General features: G+C 47.3%; 1 protein-coding gene across 1 annotated transcript in view; it reads right to left on the reverse strand.

Moving 5' to 3' along the window:
- Window positions 1–3,870: 3,870 nt before the first annotated feature.
- ABCA3 (ATP binding cassette subfamily A member 3) overlaps window positions 3,871–27,837 on the reverse strand; it is a 69,455-nt gene continuing 45,488 nt past the window's right edge. Inside the window, exons 11-31 of the mRNA XM_053364148.1 lie at window positions 27,253–27,399; window positions 27,013–27,142; window positions 26,282–26,436; window positions 25,559–25,714; window positions 24,862–25,072; window positions 23,234–23,384; window positions 22,707–22,805; window positions 21,707–21,899; window positions 20,490–20,793; window positions 19,476–19,749; window positions 18,062–18,266; window positions 16,672–16,891; window positions 15,285–15,443; window positions 14,103–14,275; window positions 13,653–13,787; window positions 12,438–12,632; window positions 11,233–11,420; window positions 10,752–10,922; window positions 10,269–10,456; window positions 9,503–9,576; window positions 3,871–6,876 (exon numbers count right to left, since the gene is read on the reverse strand). Of these exons, the coding sequence (XP_053220123.1) occupies window positions 6,745–6,876; window positions 9,503–9,576; window positions 10,269–10,456; window positions 10,752–10,922; window positions 11,233–11,420; window positions 12,438–12,632; window positions 13,653–13,787; window positions 14,103–14,275; window positions 15,285–15,443; window positions 16,672–16,891; window positions 18,062–18,266; window positions 19,476–19,749; window positions 20,490–20,793; window positions 21,707–21,899; window positions 22,707–22,805; window positions 23,234–23,384; window positions 24,862–25,072; window positions 25,559–25,714; window positions 26,282–26,436; window positions 27,013–27,142; window positions 27,253–27,399 (3,660 nt within the window). The 3' untranslated portion in view covers window positions 3,871–6,744. The remainder of the gene's footprint in view (window positions 6,877–9,502; window positions 9,577–10,268; window positions 10,457–10,751; window positions 10,923–11,232; window positions 11,421–12,437; window positions 12,633–13,652; window positions 13,788–14,102; window positions 14,276–15,284; window positions 15,444–16,671; window positions 16,892–18,061; window positions 18,267–19,475; window positions 19,750–20,489; window positions 20,794–21,706; window positions 21,900–22,706; window positions 22,806–23,233; window positions 23,385–24,861; window positions 25,073–25,558; window positions 25,715–26,281; window positions 26,437–27,012; window positions 27,143–27,252; window positions 27,400–27,837) is intronic.

Below are 27,837 nucleotides of genomic sequence, written 5' to 3' on the forward strand. Positions count from 1 at the left end.
TTTGAGCACAAGAGAGCTCTCACCTTCTGTTGGTTTCCAATAACTGGTATTCAGAGGCATTCCTGCCTCCAAACTCAGCAGAGCTGAGCTATGATTTTCGCAGAGCAGCAGCTGACGCCATGTAGTTATGCACAGCACACACACCTGCTAAGTATGTTACACTCTCTGGGATGTGGGTGTGCATGCATGTGTGCGCACAAACAGATACATACCCCCCCTCCATCTACCATGACAGGGGAAAAATGCAGAGTCACTATTTTGAAAATCCAGTTTATTTTTTGAGATGGGGGAAAATGTCACCACTACAACTGACTGCAGTACATAAGAGCCATTGAAGAGCAGATGGACACACACTCACATGTCTGAGACATGGACTAACCCTGCACCCCTCCCTTTCAGAAGTCCCTGTATCCTCCTTAGTGTTTAAAAATGTATTTTCATAGGCAGGCGCGCACACACACAAAACCAACACAAATAAAAAGTGAAATATGGGGGTGGGGGAATCAGAAAAGGGGCATATACATTGGGAGGACGCAATAGCTAATGGGTGGCTTTCGTGATTTTGATTAGTGCTCAGTTTGCCACTGTCGTCGTGTGACGCTGGTTCCGTTTGCCTTTGCAGCAAAAACATTTCAGTACATTGTGTTTGGGGGGTTGGTGCAATAACAGACCTGAGAAATTTCAGAGCACAAACTGGATCCATAAACACACACACATACAATTGTGCAAAAATGCAGTGACTTGTGCAAGACGAAGGGATTTGCTGTGTAAGTCAAAGTACTGAAAACAACAAAACTGTGACTATTTTACAGTCTCAAGACATCTAAAGCAGTGGTTGTCAAAACTCCCGATCCCCAGGGAACCAGTCTGCTTGCATGGAAGCCTCACCACTGCCCCTGTGAAGTAACTGAGTGCATACCTGGGAACACAAGGGGGACACCCCCCCACCCTCTGCTTTACTCATTTATTTCAGGGTTCTGCTGCCTTTCACAGCAACTGTGATGTGCAGGGGCAGAACCAATGAAATAAAAAAGGGAGAAACTCAACACCTGAAAGCCCTCTGTGGTAGCACAGGGATATTGCTAATAGCAGGTGAGCCACCTTCCAAGGAAGCCTGTTTGCCATTAGTGATCTCACTGAGGAAGGCCTACTCAATAAGGTTCCTCACGAAACCACGGGAGGTTTAAAGAACCACAGATCTAGATCCCATGTGGATGGACAAGCAGGGGGGTCCCAGGGGAGGGGAACAGCTGCAGAGTTTAGTGTATGGTAAAGCAAAATGTGGACCAAGCAAGAATGAACCCACCCCCTCCATAAAAGGTACATTCCACATAACACTTGAAGACTTGCATCCGTTAGATGCACCAGCTCCCTGGCAAATATCCACTGTTCAGAGGACCTGGTGGGTGACTGCCACATGCTTATAAATAGTGGTGGGTGCAGCCCATTGGGGCTGGTAGGGCAGAAGGCAGGGAGCCCAACAGTAGGGGGAGCCAGAGGCAAGGACAGGCATTCTAGTTTTGTCCCCATCCTCCTCCTTGCAGAGTTCTAGAAGGGCCAACACAGAGACGGAGGAGGAGGAAGCTGGCAGGCTGTGCCACCTTGCTGGGCTGGATGAAGTAAGAAGGCTGGCAGCTGGAGCTTGGCAGAAGTTGACGAGGCAGCGCCCAGTTTGCCCAAATGAAGCAACCCCCGCTGTTGAGTGCCTGTAAAAACCTGAAGCAGTTCTGAAAGCGGATCAGCCCTTATTAAGAGCAAAGGCTGTTCTCCAATCTGCTTGAAGCAGATCAGAGTTTCCCTTTGGCTTTGCGACTCTTTTGTTCACCAGAAAGCACCTGGGGGTGTGTGCGAAAAAAGGCCCAGGGGCCCAGGAGGGAAGGAAGGCAACGGAGCAAAAAAGCACCTGCACAGTCCTCTACTGGCTCTCCCTGCGAAAGGGGAGCTGCTTCTCCACCAATGAACCTTGGAAATTTCAGCTAAGGCCTGCACCAAGTAATGAGCAGCTGAACCTGGTGTTGGCCCTGTCTAGGTTAGGTGAGGTGGCTGCTGCTTCTGGTATATTTTTAATGCTTCCTAGGACGGTGGAGTGGGGGATAAGACAGGTGGACTGAGCATCTCCATGTCGAGAGAGGCCACAACAACCCCATACATTTAAAGAGCATGGCTTTCCCCAAAGGATCTGGGGAACAGCAGTTGCTGGGAATTGTAGCTCCATGAGGATTAAACTACAGCTCCCAGGATTCCTGGAGGGAAGCAATGCATTTTAAAACGTATGTTGTGTATGCGAGCCATGGCTTGTGCAGGAGAACCTCTTGGTGGACTGTGCCTGGGTTCACTAGGAGGAGTGGCACCTTAGGCTGGCCTTGGCCAAACTGGATGGAATGTGATTGAACACGGAAATGGACAAAAAAAGGACACCACTAATACACTCTTAAAAAGGAAGACAACAAGGAACATGCACCACCTGAAATAAGTAGTTTGAAGCGCCTTTCTTGAGTGGGTGGCTTTGTAAGCCAAAGGCAGGGTGGTGATAGAAAGGACCGACTAGCTCCCCCCTCCACCCCATTTGCTCACAGACATCATAGGACTGGGTTTCTGCCACATGGAAGAGGCTAAGCAAACGATGCACACAATGCACAGAACTCTTGGATGCACCTAGGGCGGTTAGACTTGCGCCCGGGGGTGACCCAAAGGCACCCCTTGGAAAATGCATAGTTTGGTTATTCTGAAGAGCCCTGGTGGCCAACCTGATGCAGGGAAGTGCTCTAACCACACCGTGATAATCTCACCCCCGTTTCTGCACCTTTCCCAGTACTAGGATAGCCTTTTGTGGGACGCAGCAACCAGAACTCTTATTTAGATAATAGAATTATAAAATTGTACAGTTGGAAGGGACCTCAAGAGTCATCCAGTCCAACCCCCTGCGATGCAGGAAATCTCAGCTAAAGCATCCATGACAGATGGCCATCCAACCTCTGTTTAAAATTGTGGCCACATGACATCACAGTTATTAAAAGGGCAATGAGGTGGCCATGAGAAGTTTTGAAAACAACAATCCACAATGCCACACACAAGGCTGTTGAGTGGCAAAATTAGCTCTCTGTCTTCCAACTCTTTAAGCAATCTGATACAATCCCAACCAGTGATGTTGGTCTGCAGATACACACTTTCTAGAGCACGGACCATCTTCATACTGGTCCTACAGTGCAACCCATTGACAAACAACTACAAGCACAAAGTAACTCCAGAATAAAGTACTGGCTCCTCCCTCTTTTCCACCTCCAGAAACCTGATTGCTTCCACTCCAGGGTCAGCTAACCAGTATGCAGATGGCCAGCTCCTCAAAGATTGGCAATACACATGTCCATATCAAGAGGGGTCCAATTCTCCTTGACCTGAAGAACCCATTCAGGCAGCTGTCAGTTTTTAAGCCAATTGAAGGCAAGTGCACAACTGCCTTAAGTAGTGTAGTTTGAAGGAGTACTTTTCTGGCACCAAACATGATTAGGAATCATGGCCATCCCCTCCATGGAATTCCCTGTATAAGAAGAAAGGGGGCAGATGGACCAAAAAATACTGTGTGCCTAAAAGACCCAGATTCTGCTCCAATGACAGGCATAGCTAACGCATCTAGATGTATTACGTTAACGTGCCTACATTTGCCTATTTCATTCCACTTCTGCTAAGCCATGTGAGGGACGAATTATGAAGAGCACTAAAAACATCACCCCCTCAGAACTAGGGGGCCTGCATAGCCCGTCACACGTCTTCTGGTTATTTCAACTGCATTTCCAAGCTTATTTCTGGAGCACTAAGGGATCAAAACGTTGTTTTATGGTAATGCAAATTAAGGATTCTGCAGATGTGGAATTCTCTTCCAGATATCAAATTTTACTCGTATGCAGGTGCAAGGAAATGCATGAACCCAACAAGGACTAGCCAATGGCTAAGGGTTGGTGGCCAGGAATTATCTCCTTGCTAGAGGGCCTGGGAATGAAGTACTAGGCCACTTCCTGCCTGATCTGCTGACAATCTCCGAGTCTCATTAAAACCTTGAGCACTGCAACTGCTATCATTGCCTTTGCACAAATAGGATACATTAGAGGAGGGACAAAATGGAAGGGTTTGTTTTGTTTTTTTGCTGGGTTCCCCTCTGCCCAACTTGGAGCTGCAGATTTGGGTGGGTTTTGTTTTTTTGGTGATCTAGCAAGCAGCATACAGAGGGCTCAGTGCAGAGCAGATGCTTAGTTAGCAGGTGCTGTTCAAGTCTTGACAGGTGCATGCAATTAGGCCCACATTTATCTAAGGCAGGATTTTTTAAATTTTTTGCCGGGATGGGCACTTGGGCTGCAACACACCTGGCCCTACAAAACGCTAGTCTCCAGAGTTCCCCATTTGGACAAGCAGAATAACCCCTTGCTAGGACCCTCCACTCAATCTTTCCTCAATGTGATACAAAAGGCAGGTTTTAACATGGTAATTTCTATAAGGCGCCCCCATGTGAGGAAAGCAAGGGACAACCACAATAATGTCTGCTATGACATGGTGGCATTTCTCTCATTTTTTCCCCCAAGGGGAATGTGCTAACTCACCCTAACAGAGGTGATAAGGCTGGCATGGGGAGCCTGTCTTCCTACTGTTGTTGGGCTGCAGCCCCCATCACCCCCTGTCTGCATGGCCAACGGTTTTGGGATGATGGGAACTGGGGTCGAAGAGGCATTTGGAGAGTCTCGGGATTCCCCTGCCCTGCATTGGGAACATCCTTCATTCTGGGGAACCAAGGGCTGAGCTGGCCCTAAGTGGGAACACATCCTGGTCATCTGTTGAGACAAAAGCAGCACTACAACAGAACATATCCTACAGTGCAGGTGAGCACCTTGGCAGATGCAGGTGAGCACCTTGAAACTGGGCGTGAACTTCCTCCTCACTCCAACTTCTTGGAGGGATTCAAAAGCCCTGGTTCCAGCAGAGCACCTTAATATAAGTGGCCACCTGTCACCAACACCTTCACGGCCTGTTCTTTCCAGATTTCAGAGGAGGAGGACATGGAGATGCTTCCACCTGACAACAGCCTAGGCCAAGGCTGACTTGGCTGCTACAAACCCCAAAAGTGCAGAACAATGTCCCCACCTGGGTCCAGAATCAAGCCGTAACAGAGCACATGATTAGTTGGTCCTGGAGCATACACAGACAAAATGACAGGTTGCCAAGTGGCGGTTCCACTTCTTTGCAATTGGCTAGGATTTCATACAGCAGAGAACTCTCCCATGATCCGTGGCTGATGGAAGCTTTTGGCTAGTTTCTCTAAATCAGTTCTCTTCAGCCTTTGGTCCCCAGATGGTGCTGGACTCTTGACTCCCACCATCCCCAGCCAGCTTAACTAATGGTTAGGGATCATAGATTTGAAGAATTGTAGAGTTGGAAGGAACCCAAAGGGTCATTGAGTTACAACTCAATCATCCCTGGCAGATGACCATCCAACCTCTGTTTAAAAACCTCCAGAGAAAGAGAGCCCAGCATCTTCTGAAGTAGCTGAATAAGCTCTTCCTGTCAGAAAGTTCTTAGTCGGAATCTCTTTTTTTGTAATTTGGATCCATTGGTTCGGGTTCTACCCTCTGGAGCAGGAGAAAACAAGCTTGCTCCCTCTTCCACATGGCAGCCCTTTAGATATTTGAAGGTGGCTGTCATATCTCCTCTCCATTTCCTCTTACCCTGGCTAAACCTACCCACAACCTCCCACAACCGTTCCTCGTAAGACTTGGTATCTTTATCATCTTGGCTGTCCTTCTCTACTCATCTTCCAGCTTGCTCATATCCCTGCAGGTGATGGGAAGCATAAGCAAACAACATCTGGGGACGGCCGCAGGTTGAAGAACATTGCTCTAAACTACAGCAAAACCACCTCGAAGGAGATTCTCCGTGAACATTTAAGGTTAGTGACATGGATGAAGGAATGTGCAAGGGTGGTGCCCGCGGGATTCCTACTATGCTAAACTCAGCCTCACAGTTGTCTGAAAAGCAAAATGCATTATCTCCCCCCCCCCCGGCACCTTGTGGAAAATAAATAAATAATCCCAGATCTGATAGGAACCCCAGAGTGAGGTGGGGACTGTGACCGGTTGCATGCTGCCCTCCTCGTCCTGCTCCACCTGAGGAAAGCGAGTGGCGAAAAGGAAGTCGGGCTGGACGGATACGCCACACGGGGACGTTTTGTTTCCTCATACAGACATGGGCTGCAGACAGACAGACGTGTGCATTGCCAGTGCCTCATTTGCAGAGGCACACTGGGCCAATGACATAGATGTTGACCCAGTGGAAGTCCTGGAGGAGAGGATGCAAAAGACAGGGTCCACCAGTCATCCCAGCACCAGGAGTTCATTACCTGCGTGGTGGTGCAACACTGTCCTCTCTGGTTGGCTTAAAGGCAGAGGGAGAGCTAGTTAAGACCCACAGGCTGGCTGTGCTGCCTTGAGATGCAGCCCTTTGCTGCTCTTTCCCATGCCTCGCCACATGCGGACGTACACCATGACACACACACACTCGGACACATCATGCATGCTCTTCTTCTTGATCCCGGCACTGCGGAGAGCTGGAGATCTCCCCCCCCCCCACTGCTTCGTTGAGAATGTCTGTCCTTTTGATGCATTGTTGGAGACATGGCTGATAATATAAATTACTGTCTCTATATATACTATGTATAGGCAGCAGGGTCAGTCCGTGCGGAGCAGGCAGAGGGGCTCCGCCTCATTTCTCTTGATCCTCTGTGTAGTGCTGGAAACGGGTGAAGCTCATGAAGACTTGCTCCAAGGAGATTTGGCTGACGGAATAATCCTCCATGCAGTACTTCTCTTTGGCTTTCTCTAGTGCCCCAAACACCTGGGAGAAAGGAGACAGCAAAATCTTGGTGAGAGGCTGAGGAGGGAAGAACCTTCCTTCAAGCAGCGCTTTTGAAAGGTTTGTAAGAGGCCTTGGGTTGCTTTTCCAAGATCTTCCCTTCTCCCCAAGAACAAGCCAGCGCCTCCTCTTACTATGATCTATTCTTACTGCAACATCCATAATATGGTAGGGGATGTTTTGGTGGTCTTTCAGCTGATTCCCTGCTGGCCCGCTGGAATGCGGAGTTAACCAGAGCTATCGACTGTCTGGCTCCGAAGCGCCCTCTCCAACTGCATGGAGCCTGGATAGCCCCGTGGTCTTCTCCAGGGCTAAGGGTGATGAAACAATTGCTGAGACAGCTAGAGCGCTGGTGGTGGAAAACTCATTCTGAATCAGACCAGACACAGGTTAGAGCTCAACGTCAAGCCTACCAAGTGGCGATAGCGACGGTGAAAAGGACCTTCTTCACCGCCTCTATTGCATCTGCAGAAAACAGCAGCAGGAGACTCTTTCAGGTGGTTTGCAATCTAATGGAACCACCTTTGCCATCAGGGCCCGGTAAGGACCCCAAGATCTCTTGCAATTATTTTGCAAAGTTTTTTGCAGATAAAGTCACTCAGATTCGGGAAGAGGTAGACTCCACCATGGGAGCAGGGCTGGGGTGGGAGAGTGCTAGAGTCCTGTCTAGTTAAGTTGCGTGGGATCAATTCCAATCTGTTACCTCTGAGGATGTGGACAGGCTGCTTGGATGAGTGAAACCTATCCTTGCCCATCCTGGCTCATAAAAGAGAGCAAGGAATGGCTGGGTGATGGGCTCTGTGGGGTGGTGAATGCTTCCCTCTGTGAGAGCGCCTTCCCAGACCCTCTGAAAGAGGTGGTCATTAAACTGCTTCTTAAAAAAATATATTTGGACCCGGCCAATATGGCCAACTATTGTCCAGTCTCAAATTTTCCATTCTTGGGCAAGGTGATTGAGTGGGTGGTTAATGAACAACTCCAGGCACGCCTGGAAGATGTGGACCATTTGGATCCCTTCCAATCAGGATTCAGGCCTCATCATGGGAATGAAACTGCTTTGGTCGATGATCTCCGGCAGGCCAGGGACAAAGGTGAGAGCTGTTTCCTAGTTTTGCTGGATCTCTCAGCGGCCTTTGATATCATCGACCACGACATCCTTCTGGACTGTTTAGAGGAGCTGGGGGCACTGTCATACAGGTTCCGCTCCTTCCTCCTGGGCCGTGTCCAGAAAGTGGTGATGGGGGATGAGTGTTCAGACCCCTGGGCTCTCACTTGTGGGGTGCCTCAGGGTTCCGTCCTCTCCCCCATGCTTTTTAATGTATATATGAAACTGCTGGGAGAGATCATCAGGGGGTTTGGCTGGGTGTTCATCAGTATGCGGATGATACCCAACTCTACCTTTCTTTTAAATCAGAACCAGTGAAGGTGATGAAGGTCCTGTGTGAGTGTCTGGCTGGAGGATGGATGGCAGCTAACAGATTGAGGCTGAATCCTGACAAAACAGAAGTACTGTTTTTGGGGGACAGGGGTTGGGCTAGTTTGGAGGACTCCCTGGTCCTGAATGGGGTAACTGTGCCACTGAAGGACCAGGTCATTTTGGACTCACAGCTGTCCATGGAGGCGCAGTTCAATTTCGTGTCAGCTCCATTTGGTACGCAGGCTGAGACCCTATCTGCCTGCGGACTGTCTTGCCAGAGTGGTGCATGCTCTAGTTATCTCCCACTTGGACTACTGCAATGCACTCTACATGGGGCTACCTTTGAAGGTGACCTGGAAACTCCAACTAATCCAGAATGCGGCAGCGAGACTGGTGACTGGGAGTGGCCACCAAGACCACATAACACTGGTCCTGAAAGACCTACATTGGCTCCCAGTACGTTTCCAAGCCCAATTCAAAGTGTTGATGCTGACCTTTAAAGCCCTAAACAGTATCGGCCCAGAATATCTGAAGGAGCGTCTCCACCCTCATCGTTCTGCCCTGACACTGAGGTCCAGCTCCAAGGGTCTTCTGTTGGTTCCCTCACTGTGAGAAGTGAGGTTACAGGGAACCAGGCAGAGGGCCTTCTCACTAGTGGTTCCCGCCCTGTGGAACGCCCTCCCATCAGATGTCATGGAAAGTTTTTAATGTTTGATTCTATTTTTAATATTCTGTTGGGAGCTGCCCAGAGTGGCTGGGGAAACCCAGCCAGATGGGCGGGGTATAGATAGATAGATAGATAGATAGATAGATAGATGATAGTATTATTATTAATCACCTATCCTTCACCCAGGGTGGGTGACAACGAAAGCAACTCACCTCAAGTGTCAAAAATCAGGAGCTGTATAATGAAGGAGTCCCACAACTTAGGGGCTGCTACAGAGAATGCTATCTCCTGCACCACCACCCTGAGCTCAAGAGGGCAGAGGAAGATGCTTCTGGCCCTCAGAAGTTTTTCCAGGTGGAAATGTGGCCCTCGGGCTGCAAAAGGTTCCCCACCTTTGGTCTAGCAACCCTGCCCCCTGAGTAGCCCTGCAAATCATCATGAATGTACAATAAGGAGGACATTTAGGTGGGCCTTCAGAAGTGGCCACTGCTCAAGCCCACCAGCAGATTCCCTTCAGCCCTTACCTGTGCCCAGCTGAGGTTCTTGTTGGTGAGGTGATAATGGACCATGCTCTGATGTTCATGCTTCAGGATGCTTCCTGGAAGAGGAGAAGCAGAGATATAATAACACCAGAAAATTCCTGCTGGGATTGGGCCCATGGCCCATGCAGTCCCACATCTTGTTTTCACAGTGGCTAAGCTGATGACTCGATGGAAAGCCAGCAGGAAGGACCTGCTCAGAGCAGCACTCTGCCCACCTGTGATTCCCAGCCACTGGCATTCAAGCTGGTTGGTGGTGAGGAGGAGACGAGCTACAGACAAGTGTAGCTAAGATGCTGAGCTACAAATCAGGAAGCCTCTGCTTCGGGCTGCCATTCATTCCCCAAGTGGCCTTTGGGGACAGAAACAGCACTATGTTCAATCATTTCTTTAATACCGTATGCTTAAGCATTCTTTACTGCATTTGCTATTTATATATTGTAAACCTTTATTTAAAATGGATGGCGGCATCTCCCCTTCTCTCACACAATAGAGAGAATGCCCTCTTCTAAGTCAATGTTGGTTATGAGACAACACGCATGTGCTTCATCTTGCTTCAGAATCACTTAAGTCACATGCAAATGTATGCAAATACATATGCAAATTCAAACACATTTGTATAGTAAAATTTGTACAAAGTCAACTGATTGTTTGACTAAAACTCATTTGACTACATAAAAAAGGGAATTGCTTAATTTCCCGGCACCCTAATTATTATGATTTAGGTCCTCACGAGCTTGTCTGTACGTACCTGGGAAAGTCTTCTCCACAAATGTTTTGAAGGCCTGAAGGTTGTCCTCATCATCGCTGTGGGTTTTTGCTAGCAGGGTGTACCCACTGCCAAATTTGCTCTTCAGGTGCTGTGGGCTCCCCAGGCATTTGAACTGCCCATTCACCATGATGGCCAGCCGGGTGCACAAAGCCTCACATTCTTCCATGCTGTTGAAAGGAGACAAGGATATAATTATTTATAGTCACCATTATTGAAAAAAAGAAAACCCCAAAAGTAACTCAAACCAAATTACGTTAAAACCAACATACAAGCCATGGAACATGCAGTGGTCGTGCAAACATGCATACAGATTTGGGGAAGATGTGATAGAGGAGATTTCTGAAATAATAGGTGTACTGGAGCCCAAACTGTCTTTCATTAATTTTCAGTGGATTGAATAAGCACTGTCGATACCCCTTCCCTTCCCACCATGCTAGTGCAGGCTAAGAAAATGGTCCCAACCTGTGTGAAGTGATAATGATGGACTTCCCGCACTCCCTCGTCCTGGCAACTGCATCCCACAGTAGGCGCCTGGCAACAGGATCCATGCCGGTGGAGGGCTCATCCAGGAAGATGACAGGGGGGCCACCAATCAGGGCTATCCCCGCACTCAGTTTCCGCTTGTTGCCACCGCTGTGGAAGGAGAAGGTATCAATGGACTTTGCCTGTTACAACTAGGATTACCCCTTCTCTCGTGTGTGTTTTTTAATGAGCAGCTGTGTGAGGAGGAACAGGAGGTGGGAGGCAAGCAACTCTTGTCCCAGGGGGCACATTCCCTTGAGAAGTTCTCCTGCACAAGCCTCTCTGAAAGGAAACAGGAAGTGCACAAGAGCGAGAGGAAAGCTCTCCAGCTCAGGGATGGGTCAACTGTGTGGTGAGGACTCTCTGGACTGGATTCACGGCAGGGGGCTGAGCTTTGGAGGCCAGTATCTCTCTGCCTCACCTGTACGTCCTGATGAGCTTGTTCGCATGTGGCTCTAAGAGCAGGCCTCGGAGCATGTTCTCCACACAGCTGCCAATGTAGCGCTCGGGGATCCCTCGCAGCCGGGCGTACATGCTCAAGGTCTCCCTCCCGGTCATGTGATCCAAAAGGGCATCAAACTGGGGGCAGTAGCCAATCCGCTGCTGGACCTGAATGTAAATGACAGACCAAAGTCAACAGAATTGCCCGGCAACCTATTGATGGTTTCAGTGGCCCACCAAACCTAAAACAGCCGCTTCTGGACCTGCCCTTGATAAAGGTCATCCAGGCTGCTCCAGTTTGCTTCTGTTAATCTGAGCTTCTAAGAGAGAAGCCCTGAATGTGAAACAGGGAGGCCACAGAGCCTGGCACCCACCAGCGACTATAGGGTTGGTTCCAGGGTTTGGAGGGGGTGCAGGTCTGGTGACAAATAAAAGTAAGGAATCCAGTTTGTTTGTATAAAGAAGAAGGAGCTGCAGAACAGAAGTGACAACCAACAACTTGGAAAAAACGACTGGACAAATTCATGGAGGATAAGACTTATCAATGGTTTCTAGCCATGGCGGCCTTGTTCTGCTTTCACTGTCGAAGGCAATATGCCTCTAAATACCAGTTTCCAGGGATCACAAGTAGGGAGAGTGCTAATGCGCTCATTGTATTTACAGTGGTACCTCGGGTTACATACGCTTTGGGTTACATACGTTTCAGGTTACAGACTCCGCTAACCTCAGGTTAAGAACTTTGCTTCAGGACGAGAACAGAAATCGTGCTCCGGTGGCAGCGGGAGGCCCCATTAGCTAAAGTGGTGCTTCAGGTTAAGAACAGTTTCAGGTTAAGAACGGACCTCCGGAACAAATTAAGTACTTAACCCGAGGTACCACTGTATTTATCTATCACATTTACATACTACCTCTCCCCCCCAACTCAAGATGGCATACATGGCCTTGCCCTCCTCATTTGACAACTCTGTGAGGTAGGTTAGTCTGAGAGGCCGTGACTCTCACCCAGTGAGCTTCATGGCAGAGTGGAGATTCTAGCCCATCTCTCTAACCCACACTGGATCTCTCATGCCAGGCTTGTGGGTTTCCCAGAGGCATCTCAGAGGCCACTTTGACGACAGGATGCTGAATTGAGACCAGGTCTTTAGCCTGATCCAGCAGGGCTCTTCCTACTGTTTCAACCCTTACCTTTTTGATGTTGGCCAGGATGCTGTGCCCATCCACATAGGCGTCTCCCGATGTGATGCTCTCATCCCCTGTCAGCATCTTGAAGGTGGTGGTCTTCCCTGCCCCGTTGAAGCCAAGAAGACCGAAACACTCGCCTTTGTTGACTGCCAAGGATATCCTGTCCACAGCCAGGCATGAGTCCCTGTTGCTGTACACCTGGAAGAGCAAAACAAGCAAACTGCTGGGTTGCAAGATGGCTCCTCCTCATTCCTCCCAAAGAAGTGATGCCATAACCTGTGTGACTGGTGCCCACTGGGACTGGTAGGGTGGAAGGCAGGGAGACCAACAGCAGGTGGAGCCAGAGCAACAGGAAGAGCCACCCCTTGATTGGAAGAAGCTGGGTGGGGAAGTGGTGGGAGGTGGCTGAAGGCAAACTGAAGTTGGTGGGGCAGTGCCCCAATTGCCCTAGTGGATCAATCTCCACTGGTATCTCCCCACTTCCTCCAGATGGGACTTCCTCCAGAGGTTGGGAGGACAAGACTCCTTCAATCTAGAAAAGTGAGGGGAGGGTGGGGGGCACACCAGCAAATAATCATCTCACATTGCCTCCAATTGGGAGTATAAATAAATGAGAATAGTGGTCATGTTGTGGTTGTTGGGGCCTGGCTAGTATTACAGCCTTGAAAATGGTCTGATTTGGTCACATCTACACCATACCTTTAAAGCACATTTAACACACGTGGTGTTGGGCTTTTTCACTGACAGGACCAGTGTTGCAAAATGCCCTCCCTGTTCAAGAGGCCCCCATTGGTATTGGGATTCTGCTGGCTCCTGAATACACTCTTTTCAGGAAAGCATTCCTCTGAATTTGAACTTCCTGACTTAATTGTTGTAATTGTTTTAAGCTGTTTTTATTGCTAAGCTTTTTAACTGGTTTGTTTTATTGTGTATAGCAGGCATCCTCAAACTCAGCCCTCCAGATGTTTTCGGCCTACAACTCCAATGATTCCTAGCTAGCAGGACCAGTGGTCAGGGATGATGGGAACTGTAGTCTCAAAACATCTCAAAACATTTGAGGAAGCCTGGTGTACAGCACAATACAATTGATTTTCTATTGGCAAACTGCTTAGAAGCCATTATGGCATGTAAGAGGTATAAAAATTAAATAATAATAATGATGATGTCTTCAAAGAGAGGCTAAGCTTTAGAAACCACATAGGAGGGTCAGAAGTTTACCTTGGTAAGCTCCTTAATGACTAAGGGACTGTTCAGTGATGAAAGGGATGCTGTTGGTGACTCCAAAACCTTCTTCCTCTCATCTGCAACATCCCGGTCTTCTGGAAGGACGGGGACTCTGTTCAGCAGCATCACCTGTTGTAGAAAAAGCCAACAGAAAGTAGACGATGAGCACACTGCAGTAATGCAAGATTCTGGCACAGCTGAACAAGTAATTAGCCTGGTTCACACATAATACTAAGCCATGGTTTGTTTACTCAACTACAACTTAACCACCCAGAATTGTTTCTCCGAAGCTTGGTTTGTTTTCCAGCCGGTTCTGCCTTGTGACTCTGTAGCTTGATGAATATCTTACACTGTATACACAGCCCTGTATACACTGTATACTGGGAAGCTTGGCTTACAATTCTGTCAACCCAGGAACGCTTCTTCCTTCCAGGAAATCCTTACCCACTTCCGCCTCCGATGCACGTTGCAGACAAGGTTCTTCAGTCTCCAAAGGATGTTGGTCTCAATGAGGAAGAGGAGGATGAGGAACACAAGCCCCTGTACAGCCATGGAAGTCAAGTATTTGCCAATCCCAGGGCTCTCCCATGCAAAGTAATTGGTTTGGAAAGTAATATCTGGAATGGTAGGAGAGAGGGGAGAGACAGAGAAAATACTGAACGGCACTGTACAATCCCAAACAAATACTTTAAACTCACCAAATCCCCTCACAGAGCGACAATTTTCACATGGTCTAGTCCTTCCCCAGCCCACCCCCTAATATTCTTATGAGGGTCTCTTCTCCAGTCTTCAGAGAGTAGCTGGAAGTGGGGAGGCAGAAAAAGGTCATCCTTTCCTTTATCTTTACTTTTCCTCCCTTCCACTCTGCAGTTTTAATCTGAAAACTTAAGTGTAGTACTGTGCCCGGAGCTCAGAAACTGCTTGCGCTAATGAAATCCCCTGCTGCAAAATGCGCCTAGAACAATGGGAGTTTCAAACACTGGATAAGATGGAGACACTGCTGATAAGAGCAGCCCTGTTTGAGACCTTTCTCTTCTGCAGTGCCTGAACATCAGGACATGGGTAACACTGAATATGCACAAGGGAAGGGAAGCAGTGAGCTTGATGCAAGGCTGTTGTTTTCAGTGGCAGTCCTGAGGTGGGGTATGTGTGTAATGACTGACATCTAATGCCCTTTTAAATGTGTTGCAGAAGGGGGGATTATTGGGTTATCTTTGTTTTTATTATGTATTTTGAGTTCTTTAATACAGTGGTACCTCGGGTTACATACGCTTCAGGTTACAGACTCCGCTAACCCAGAAATATTACCTCAGGTTAAGAACTTTGCTTTAGGATGAGAACAGAAATAGTGCTCCAGCGGCGCAGCGGCAGCAGGAGGCCCCATTAGCTAAAGTGGTGCTTCAGGTTAAGAACAGTTTCAGGTTAAGTACAGACCTCCGGAACGAATTAAGTACTTAACCTGAGGTACCACTGTATTGCAATTTATGTTGTGAACCATCTTGAGATCTACGATTATAGGGCGCTATACAAATTTAATAAATAGTAATAGTAATAATAATAATAATAATAAGATGTTTTGACTTGCTGCAGAAGCCAGAGACGAAAAGATGAATTCTGGATACTCACTAAACACTTTGCAGACAAGGAGAGACTCAATTGAGGAGGTGCAGAACTGAATGAACTCATAGTTCTGGTAGAATTTGCTGATGCTTTGTCCCAAGCAGTAATTGGGCAGGATTAAGAAGACTTTATCCAACATCCTTGAGAGATCCACCATTCCAAGTTCTGTAAGACAAACATGGGAAGGTCAGGGAAGTGGCCTTTGATAGTCAGGTATATTAATGAGTCTGCCCTGTTCATACACAGAGGGTGGCTATGCTTGTGTCTAATAATTCTTTTTCTCCTCCTTTTTACATCAGGCTCTTTTTTCTCCTGCCCAGTTTTGGGAGCTGGGCTGCGTACTTTAAGAAACAGAGCACAGTGATTCAGAAAACAATGACAATTAAAAACTTTTTAAAAAGTAGTTAAACACATTCTTCCATCCAATGATCTGGGGGTTACCAGGAGCAGTATTTTGCAGCCACCAAATTGGTGGGTTTGAAAACAAGCAAGGTTTTCAAATTCATCTTGAAAGTTAATGATAGGGACACATCACTAGGGAGGGCATTCCACAACTGCGGAACCACCAACAAAAAGGCCCTGCCATGGGTCAGTGATAACCAGGCAGCCCTGGTTGTGACATCTCCAATCTTAGTTGTGATAAAACTTTAGTATTTGTAGGTGTTTTGCTTTAATGGGGTTGGCTTATATACTTGCATTAGCCATTAGGAAGGGACATAATTATTAATATTTTAAACAAACAAACAATGAACGTTAAAATGTATTCTGGATGGTGTCAAAGCTGGATATTCGCCAGGGCCCCACAAGATCAGAAGAAGGCCCAGCATGCTAACAGCATTGCAAATTTCCACCTTGTAGAGAGTATCAAATATCAGATATAGCCTTAGATATAGCTCCTCCAGACTAGTGTTTATATTGCAAATGTATTCTGCAGCATGGTCCTGACACAATAAAAGTGTGTTAAGGGTGGGTTTGTTCTGCCTTTTTTAGTTGCGACAAACCTACCTCATTTATCCAGAGGGGCAATAGTGCAATGAAAGTGGGACACACACACTCGCCCTAAACCCCAAATCCTTTGTGGTGTGAAAAGTTACAGGAGTTCAGCAACATATGGCGTAATTTTGCACTGATTGGGAATGAAGCAGTATGACCGCCCCGAAACTTTCTCAGGCACAAACAGCATTGGGGGGAAAGGCTCACATATGACTAGCCCAATAGCATTATTAGCACAAATTGTCATAGAAAGGATGCCTGGAGTTTTCCTGCCTCTTCCTGGTTAGAGTGCCATGCCCTGGAAACAGCACTGACTGGAATCACTCTTCGTGTGCACAAGGATATTGTTGAGACTAGGAAACGTGATCCGCAACAGGGATGGGGGTCCCCGATCCCTTACCTTGAATGCTCATGATAGTGACTGCCAGGAAGGTGGCTGTCCCTGAGAAGATGTTGAAGATGGTGAGGCGTGTGTAGGCCGTAGAAGCCACAGAGAAGAAGAAGCTGAGCAGATACATGAGGGGGATAGTGGCCCAGCCGTAAAGGAGGAAGATCTGCATCACATCAACAAGGTGGTTGTCCTGGGTGAAGGCTTTCACATCAAAGGCTTGGAATATCACCTGGAGAGAGGGATCAACCAATGAAACAGGGGGAGGGGAGTATTTCAGCAGAAAATGCACACGAAAATACATATTTTAGGGGGAGAAATTCATACTATTTAAACATTATTTTGCTTATGTGGTTTTTTGTGGGGGGGGGGGTTAATTGCAGAAGAATGGGCACATACAAGACTGAGATGAACTAGAAAAGAGTTTGATCCATTCACCCCTGTCAGGTACAGGGCTTGCCCATTCCTGATTCTTTTAACTGAAGATCATGCAACCAGACAGTTTGAAGGGATCCTGAAGGTCATCCAGCCCAACCCTGGAACTGCAGATGCCTGAAACTGAGTGTAGGATTTTCTGCATGCAAAATGTCTGTCACTGGCCTGGGCTGGGACTGATATGAGCACCATGGCTATAAGAGCAGCAGGAGGAGGAGGAGATGTATGAACTTACACCTCTTAGAAATAGTCAGTGTTCCTTTGCTTGAATGTTCAGCTTTCATTGTGGGCGGGGGGAAATGATCTCTAGGATTCTTTGGGGGGGGGGGAGAATACATCCAGGCAGTATTCTATCCAATTGCTAAGTAAATGAGCTTTTGATTCAATTTTTAATGATTGGTTCAGTAATTGATTTACTTAATCCAATAAACATAAACAAATCAGAGTGTCTGAATTTATGTTTTGCTAGTTTGCACTGATTATAATGCTCTTCCCCACACAAATCTAGAAATTAGGAGCACAGGAAGTTGCCTTAGATTGAGTCAGACCATTGGGTCCATCAAGTTCAGTATTGCCTACACCAGGGTTTCCCAAACTTGGGTCTCCAGATGTTTTTGAACTACAATCCCTGACCACTGGTCCTCCTAGCTAGGGATGATGGGAGCTGTAGTCCAAAAGTAGCTGAAGAACCAAGTTTGGGAAACCCTGGCCCACGCTGAATGCCAGTGGCTGTCCAGGATTCCAGACAGGGAGTCTCCCCCAGCCCTACGTGAAGCTACTGGGGATCAAACCTGGGACCTTCTGCATGCAAAGTGGATTTCTACCACTGAGCCAGTTTGCTTACGTGCCTGATTAGCATGTCCCGCCCCTGCCCCTCTGCTAGATTCTTTCAGCATACATCTCCTGGTACATTTTTGCCAAACCACCGGCAAAGAACTTCCTGGGGACTGCAGCTGAGCTGACTTACCAGCATGAGCACACAGGGCGTGAGGTAGTTGATGAGGTCCCACAGGAGGGCTGAGAGCCAGAAATTGACGACATAGACCCCGCTGACAAACTGGACGTGCTTGGCCTTGATGGCCCTCTCGCTGACGAGCAGGAGAGCGAAGGTGCTGGACAACGAGGCCATTCCATAGAGCAAGTTGATTGCAATGGCGAAACCCGTCTGGCCTCTGATGGGACATTAAAGACAGCAAGGTGAGCAGGACCAGGGATGTTTATTTAAAGGAGCAGCCCACCTACCCAAAAGGCTTAAGGCAAGAGCAAGAAAAGATCCAATCAGGGGTTTTATAATGCAGAACAAGTATATCCTAGGAACTCCAGCGCAACAGGGTGAGCAACTGGCAGGCCCTGGACCAAGTCTAGCTCATGAAGGGGTGACACTTGCACTTTCTCCATGTCTTCCCAATCCAAGGGGGAAAGGCAGGTGTGCAGGGAGCAGCAGGGATGAGAAAGGGATAAAGCCAGATTTCACCAACCAGCTGCCCATTGGACGCCATCAGGACTCCAACTCCAACCAGCAGGGGTGATAGGATTTGGGAGTCATCCAGAGGGCACCAAGCAGGGGAAGACTGGAATAAGCCCTACTGGGGGTGGGGGCAATCCCCCTTCCCATCCTTAAAAGGACCCTCTGGAAGAACATTTCTATCCTGCTATTTCAGCCTAAAGGCACCCAAAGCAGTTCGCAAAACAATTTAAAAACAAAACACAATTAATACAGGACAAAGTAATAATTTTTTTAAAAAACAGCAATCCATCACTGTTTATACAGTGGTACCTCGGGTTAAGTACTTAATTCGTTCCAGAGGTCTGTTCTTAACCTGAAACTGTTCTCAACCTGAAGCACCACTTCCTGCTGCCGCCGTGCTGCCACAGCCTGATTTCTGTTCTCATCCTGAAGCAAAGTTCTTAACCTGAAGCACTATTTCTGGGTTAGCGGAGTCTGTAACCTGAAGCGTATGTAACTCGAGGTACCACTGTACTAATATCAGGGAAGTCAGCTCTTCAGGTGCCAGGCCTTGCATAGCCAACAGAACTGCAAACGCCATGTGTAAGAGAGAGTGGCAGTGACAGACTCGAGAATCCTGAGGTTTGTACGGGGGAAATTTAAGGAGAAGGGGGAAAGGGAACTCTCCAAAAACACTGAATATGCTCTGTGGGCATGGAATGCTGGCTGACTGCTGGGAGGGAAATGGAATAGAGTCGCAGGAGATCTGCTCTCCAAGTGGCAGCCTCAGAGGGCTGTTGTACGGCTAAAAAAAGAGGCGAGAGGACTATGCACACCACTTTCAGCCCTTTGGAGGAAAGGCAACATAGTATATAAAGGAATTCAATAAAGACTGAATTTATCGTTGTTCAAAAGAGAGGAAGAATCAACTCACTCCATGAGCTGGTCCTTCGCGGTCTCTGTTGTGTTGCGGGGCTGTGGGTAGTTAGCCACGGAGATGGAAGCATTGGGGTCAACCAGCAGCTTCAGCAGGGCGTTGTCAACCAGGAGAAGGGCTGCGGCAGACGAGTGGAACGCCTGGTTGTTAAAGAGAGCCGTCACCTTCACGAGATCCCCAGTTTCTTCGAAGGACGCTGCCGCAATATAGCGCTCGTTGAAGGCTCCCCCTTCTTCAGCTGCTCGAGAAATCAGGTATTCCTGCAGATCACCTGCAACAACACTTTCGTCAATGCAGCAGGCCTCCTAAGTGGTCCTTCCGTTGGCCAATCACATGCTATTTGAGATGAACCGTTAGGAGATATTGCTACAGGTGTTTAGCAGAGGAAGGCTTTCTCTGCAACCCTGAGGTCTAGAAACTTGCTGTTTGAACAGAAACGGGGATTTCCAGGAAACCGACAGGTGCCAGAAGCTGGAAACTAGGCCAAATTTTGGCATGACCTGAAGCCTCAAGTAAAGCAGAATATGTATAAATAATGTACATGAACAGCCTACTGAAGCTTGGTGTTTGCTGACAGCATCTTGTTTTTAAGACTCCAGCAGCCCCAAAGTTGGTTGGGTGTTTAACTTTACATGGAAGTCTATCTTCCTCCTCTTTTTGCTCCCTTACTCCACACTCCATGTGAGACTTCTTCCCCACAACCTTCCACCCTAATCCCTTGCTCCCCAGTCTCCCTTATCTGCCAAATGCACCAAGGCAGGCACACACCAGTCACTATCGTTCTCCTCCGCCCCTTCCAGCATCTACTTTGATATTGCACATTCTGTGACTGGGCCTTCTCCCTCAGGTGCTTCCAATGCCCATGAGAATTTTGCCATATCCCAGCTGCTGAGCCACAGCGGCAGCAGCTCCTATTTGTTCTCCTGCAAACCCAGAAGATTTGGAGCATCTCTTCTTGCTGAAAGGGCTTCAAAACAGACTAAATATCTGTTCTCTGCCTTGGCTACTCACCCACGACCTCCAGTGGCCCTTGGTGCTGAGAGTCCACGATATCCTTATACTGCTCTCCTAGTCTCTGGGCCAGGGTGGATTCTTGGGAGACAGAAAAGGGCACTGTAGTCTGTCCATACGGATTTAAGGTCATCTTGAGCAGGGAAGAGTCTCGTGGGCCTGGAAAGGTCTTGGCCACAATCAGGGCGAAGGCAGTGAAGATCAGAGGCACCAGGAACTGCGCTGCCACCATCTTCCAGTTGCGCCAACTGTAGACAGCCCTCTTCATAAACATGGCATAGAACTGCTGGCAGCAGAGGTAGAACTATGAAGACAAAGAGCAGGCTAAGGATACTGATAAGGTGGATCCCCTTGGAAGATTAGATAAACTTTGATGTTAACAGGGCATTGTTGCTTCAACGTAAAAGCCTTTGAGCGGTTTACATAAAATATGAATTAACAATTATCAATAAAAATTGAAGCATTCCCCTTTTTCATTTAATTTTTTTTTTTTAAAAAAATAGCGATGTGTTTTTAAAACTACAAAGCCATTCTTGGATATGTTTAAGTACACAGCTGCGCCTAATGTTTCCAAGAAATTTCACACCAGCCGTCAATAAGCAGTATCATGATGAGTGCTTGACAAAATCACCCACGCTGAATTTGTCTGGCTTTGTATACGTATGTAGCAATAATGAACATTCATTTAGGTCATATACAGTGGTACCTCCAGTTACAGACGGGATCTGTTCCGGAGGTCTGGTCGGATCCCGAGGTTTCTGCAACCTGAGGACCGCTTCTGCGCATGCAGCGAAACCTGGTCAAATACTTCCAGGTTTGCCGCTTTCTCATCCTGAAGTTTACATAACCAGAGGGTTACGTAACCGGAGGTACTACTCTATTTGCAAAAGCAGTTTGAGCATGTGAAGAACTATGGGTGCGAATTTTAGTCAAATATAAAATCAGGCAGTTATCCTAGAAACGATGATCATCTTCCCAGGAGGCTGAAGACTCCAGTGTCCTTGGTGCTCTGGCTAATGGTAGAGGCTGGATTCAACTTTAGGAATAATTAGGAAAGGGGCTGGAAATAAAACTCCTCAGAACTAAGGCATGGCCACGTTCGGGGTACTACTCATTCAAGCCACAAAGTATGGTGAGTTCCATTTTTGTCAACACCCACGATTAATCAATTGCTATGTTCACAAGGGCTGGCACCAGAGCAACCAACCAGAGCTCACCCCTGTGTTCAGCTTGATGCTGGAGCAATCTTCCGTGATCAGAGCCCCGCTGTCATCCGTCATGTCAGTCATCCCACTCAGGCTGCTGGAGTCGTCCATGGCCCAGTCGTTGGATCGCCGTTCATGCTGGTACTGCAAAGCCGGCAGCTGGATGGCTTGGATGTCCATGCTGGAATCAACCAGCTTGCCAACTCTTAAAGGAAGAGAGTGAATCCTTGTAAGCGAATGCCATCAGCATTAGGTGGGGTTTGTGGTTTTCTTTTGTTTTTAAAATTAAGTCACCCCAGAGGTTAGCTTCCCAACAACCTCAGCGTCATACCTGTATACAAGTTTTAGAAATGAGCCTCTTCTGGAAGCTCACTTGCCACATTTCTGAGTCATGCACAATGTTCTGGACCCATTTCTGGTTGAAGCAGAAATGGGCTTTCACAGTTTGAGCAGAGTATGCATTGGGGCAGGTCTAATTGGTTGCCCCTTGCTTCAATCATAAAACAACCCTCCCTCTTTTCAAAGCACGGCTGTGCATGATGCTGATTGATCAGCTGTGATGCCAATCATGAAGCCACTGTCCCTCCTTCTCTGTGCCCCCCCCCAATTGTATCAAAAGGTGGCAGTGCATGTGGGTTGCTCATCTGATGCAGAGGGAGAAGGGAGGGCAGGTTCCTCAGACTGCAGAGAAACAGGGATTTGACCAGAAGTTCATGGCACTGACCCATAATTTGAGGAGAAATGTTTTTGTGAAATTATTCCTGCCACTGCCAAATTTTGTTTTGCCAAATCATTTCAGCATCTTGTTTACTTGAGTCCCAATGAACTCAATGGGGATTTCTTCCAAACTGCACTGTTAATAGAACTGCACTGTTAATCTCAGATTCCCTCCCCCTCAATATACATCCGAATCTTATTTCAGAAAGAAATTAAATCCAACATGTTTTAACTCACACTTACTCCTGCTGAAAGAGCACGTTTACCTTCCTTGCTAGTTTCTCCAATGCCCTACCTCAGAAAAACTTCCTCCATAGTGGTGACTGAGGCTCCGTAACTGGCAATGCCCAGCTCTTCCCGGCGTAACTCCAACTCTGTGAACAGAGCCTCAAACCTGGAAAAGCAGCAGGAAACAGGAAAGAACTTCAGCATTCAAAGCGTATTCCTAACATTCCCTATATTACACAGAGGAAGTGCTTCCTACCACTTTGGCAAAGGCCTGTAACCTGGGGTTCTTGTGGGGGAATGTGCTTTCCATGCACTTTCAATGCACACAAGAGCTTACCAGCTGCTGGGAAAGCAATCTGCACTGCAGTTCTTGCCAGCCCAATTTCACAGTTTGGCCACACCCACTCTTGGCACGTGATCCTTGGAGGGTGAAGTCTTCGCCTAGAGAAGGTGAGCTCTCACTGGCTTAGACACATGCCCCAAATTTGCAAATGCTAGAGAGAGCCCCGGCACTGCAGTTTCACAACAGACAAAGCTCACACACCAATGACGACCTGGCAAGCCATCTTCAGTTCTTGCAGAGGGTGACACTACCTGTGCGTACTCTCTTTGGGAAGGATGAAGGACAGCTCCGCCCCAGCGTTGCTCTCCAGGGTGGCGTTGGGCACATAGTGATAGATGAGACGGGAGATTTCCCCAAGGTTGCAGCACGGCTCCTTCACCATCACCATGTGGTATCCTGCACCTGAAAGGGAGCAGATGGAGTTTTTTTTTGGGGGGTGGGAAGAAGTACGGGAGAAGAGAAGAGATTTTTGTGTGCACATAAGAAGCTGCCTCATGCTGAGTTTCCATTTATTTTGTTCCACTTCCCTGACATTTTACCTAACTGTTAATTTCCACATTATGTTGGGGCTTTAATGTGATGTAAAAACCACTTCCGGAAAACTAATGGAATAAAGTGATTTCTTTGCTGTTTGATTCCATTAAAAAACTGTCTGTGTCCCCTGCCCTGTAACCCCTAAAATCACTAAAGTGGTGAAATTTGGGTAAGGATATTGGCATACTATTTTTTATTCTCTGTGTTTGTTCATCAGGAAAACTAATAAAAAACAAAAAATAAAAAGGGTATTGACATACAATTCTTTCCTGCCCTTTTCATGGGGGGAATCATGGGGAAACAAAAGCAGGTATGTGTGGAAAGGGTTGGGGAGGAGCACTATTGTCCAATTATGTTGGTTCTTGTGTCACCGCACAGCCACCTGGCGTGAATTTAATTTAGTGTGGCATGTCGGTATATCAGTAAATAAGCCACAGTTCCACAACAGGCACTGCAGTGTGAAAGTGACATTGGAAATAAATAATAATAATAATAATAATAATAATAATAATAATAATAATAATAATTTATTACTTATACCCCACCCATCTGGCTGGGTTTCCCCAGCCACTCTGGCCGGCTTCCAACAGGAGATTAAAAATACATTAAAACATCAGTCATTTTTTAAAAAAAAAACCTTCCCTAAACAAGACAGAAGTGCTAGCATTATAATCAGGAAAATGAACGAAATATTTCCCATGTCTGAATGCACCAGACTGTTGGTCCATCTAGCAAAGCATTGTCTAATAGTACTGCCTGGCAGCAGCAATAGTACTGCCTAATAGTACTGCCTGGCAGCTGTCTGAGACCAAGGATCTTTCCCTGCTTGAAGATGCTGGGGATTAGATCATAGAAATACAAAGGTGGAAGGGACCACAGGGGTCATCTAGTTAAACCCCCTGCAATGCAGGAATCTTTTGCTCAACCTGAGGCTCGAACCCACAACCCTGAGATTAAGAGTCTCATGCTCGAGCATGGGACCCTCTGCAAACAAAGCAGATGATCTACCACTGAACTCCATCCAGTCCCCAAGAAGCATTCAGGGGTGTTCAAACTACATACCAACAGGCTGCCCTGCAATAACAATTGCTACGCTGAAATTGCCAGGTGACTGACAGGTTTTTTAAAAAAATTTAATGCAGAATATATACACACCATTGGTGAGGGCACCCACATTTAAAGCCCCTGTCCCATACAGGTGACTAGGCTCTTCTTCCTCCAAGTCTCATACAGAATGAAATAATTCTGTGAATGCTACCAAAGGGGAATGCCACCCCCTGCAAGGTCCTTATCTCTTTGTGGGCTTCTTCAAGTCAGGTGCTGGCACAAGCGGGATTCTCCTTACCGTATTTATGCTTGAGAAAGAGCGAAGACCCACAGCACTGGAGCTCCCCCTTCGCCATAATCGCAATGCGGTCGCCCAGCAGATCTGCTTCGTCCATGAAGTGTGTGGTGAGCAGGATGGTGCGGGTGCTCCGCTGCTGCTGCAAAAGCTCCCAGGTGGCCCGGCGGGAAACCGGATCCATGCCTGAGGTTGGCTCGTCTAGCATCACCACCTAGACAGTGCAGAGGGAAGAGGCCTCAGTGCAAGGTGAAACACAGCTGGCGTAAGATATGAAGGGCACATACCGTATTTTTCGCTCTATAAGACGTACTTTTTCCCTCCTAAAAAGTAAGGGGAAATGTGTGTGCGTCTTATGGAGCGAATGATGCTCCACAGAGAGGGAGAGCTGCGCAGCAATCCCTCTTGCTGTTCTGGCTTCAGGGATAGCCACGCAAAGCCTCTTCAACAACATTTGATTCAGAATATTTTGTTTCCTTGTTTTCCTCCTCTAAAAACTAGGTGCGTCTTATGGTCGGGTGCATCTTATAGAGCGAAAAATACGGTGCCCAGAATACAGAGGATAGACAGTGTGACCCAATTGTTAGAGAAGTGGGGGGCAACCTGAGGCCTAATTTCATGCAGTGGCAGGGGAAATGGAAGCAAATGGGGTGGCAGAAAGAATAACGAAGAAAGAAAACGGAGGACTCTCAAGACTCACTTTGGAGTCTCCAATGAGTGCGATGCCAATGGAGAGCTTCCGTTTCATCCCCCCAGACAATGCTTTAGACAGAGAGAAGCGTTTCTCCTGTAGGCTGAGGATGTGCAGGATGCGGCTAATCTCCTCTAGACATTTCTCTGCAGGAAAACCTTTCAACTGAGAGGAAATAGAATGGAAAAAGAGTTAGCACATGGGTTGACAAAAAAAATGTTTTTTGCTGCTGCTGCTGCTTTCATTTAAATCAGGGTTGGGGAGTGTGTGACCCATCCCTAGGTATTGGTCATGCTGGCTGGGGCTGATGGGAGTTGGAGTCAAACAGCATCTGGAGGACCAGAGATTCCTAATCCCCAGTTAGACAAAAAGGTTAAAAAAACCCCGAACAGGTTTCTAGTCCCTGTAGTTGACAACTGCTGACCCCAGAATCCTATTGCACTTTGTCCACATTGTGGCATCGGCCTGAAGGTGCATCAATGCTGCACATAGGAAAAGCTCATGTGTGCATTCACAAGCCCAAGAAATGTGCATCCATCATCTGCATCTCCCTCCAGCCTGAGAGATAAGCTTGGTGTTTGTACGGCCTTTGCTTTTTCAGAAGATCGTGATTGCCAGTGTTCTAAGTGAGAATATACACCATTCATTTAATGTAGGTTATCTCCTGAAGAGTTACACCATGCTATGTAACAAAGGATAAAAAGAAGCCTCGCAATATTTATCCGAGATTACCCCAGCGTAGAAGTACAGGTGCTCTTCCACTGTCATTTGGTCAAAGAGGACGTCGTGCTGAGGGCAGAGGCCAAGACTTTTTCGGATCAGATTCATGTCCTGGGAGATCTCATAGCCATTGATGTATGCTTGGCCACTTGTTGGAGGATACAGTCCTGGGGAAAAGGAACAGCCTTCAGATTAGCGGCCATTAGATTAGATGGATCCCCTAAAGTCCAAGAAGGTTTAAAAGGCATTTTATAGTATCCCTGCCAAGACTGTCCACAACTTTCTCTTGGGTGTATCCAATCCCAGTTTGCTGTCTGTGTGGTACATAAACTGAATCTCAACCATTTCAAACCCTGTTAATTGCTGTAACCTATTATCAGGTAGGGGTTGTGAATTCCCACATTTTGTAAGCAAATATAGCGCATTTCTCTATCTTCATTAATACGCTCCTTTTTATGCACACTTGCTCCTAACAGATGTGTTTTTGTAAATATAGCCTTGACTCATTATTCAGGCTCAGCATGGTGATGATGATGATCATAGGCGCCTAGGAAGCTGTCTTATGCTGAGTCAGACCTTTTGGTCCCTCTAGTTCAGTATTATCTACACTGTCTAGGGTTTCAGGCAGGTAATCTATCCCAGTCCTACCTGGAGATGATAGGGATTGAACCTGGGACCTTCTGCATGCAAAGCAGATAGTCTACCACTGCCCTTCCAGCCTAGTCCCAACAGCCCAACCTCACCTGTGAGCATGGACAAAGTCGTCGTCTTCCCAGCACCATTGTGCCCCAGAAGCACTGTGATTTGCCCCTCATACATGTTCAGGGTCAGGTCCCTTACGGCTTCCTTGGTTTTGTTCCCCATCTTGAACACCTGAGGACAGCCAAGTGAGAAGTATACATAAACAGGCATTCAGTTGCTCTTTCCATAAGCTGCTGTTGCACAACTCAGCTTTCAGAGTGCGGCATCCCAGAAGAACCCACCTTGGACAGGTGCTTAATTTTGATCCCTGAAACCAGGTCCGACGGCTCCTCTTCTATGTACTGGCTTTTCAGGGCCTTCTCTGGGTCCTCCTCCTCTTCTTTCTCCTTTCCCAGCACTGTCTGAGGACTCCCACACCAATACGAAGGCTAAGGAGAGACAAACAGGGAGGCTCTTATTGTTGCGAACAATTGGAGTTTGCCAATTATTTCATTGATGGGGTGAGGCAGCTTTTTCAGTCTGAGGGCCACATTCACCCTTCCAGGGGCCACATACCAGATGCTCAAATAAATTGCAATAAACTATTGACTTGCTTTTGTTTTAATATGTATTTTGTGTTCTCATATTGTATTTTGTATTTTTACGTTGTAGACCACCCTATGATCTTCGGATGAAGGGTGGTAAACAAATCTCTCACTCTCTCATACTCTACTACTTATTTATGCCAGCTGAGGTCCTCTGTCTATTTTGTTTGGTTCCAATGAAACAGGGTGAACTTCTACCCCCAGCGCCAGCCATTCCCAATCTACCAGCCTGCATGATGCAAGAGTAAGAATGAGCATCAGGGATTCATGAAGAGTCAATAT

Source organism: Podarcis raffonei, chromosome 14 (genome assembly GCF_027172205.1).
Source record: "Podarcis raffonei isolate rPodRaf1 chromosome 14, rPodRaf1.pri, whole genome shotgun sequence".
Taxonomy (NCBI): Eukaryota; Metazoa; Chordata; class Lepidosauria; order Squamata; family Lacertidae; genus Podarcis; species Podarcis raffonei.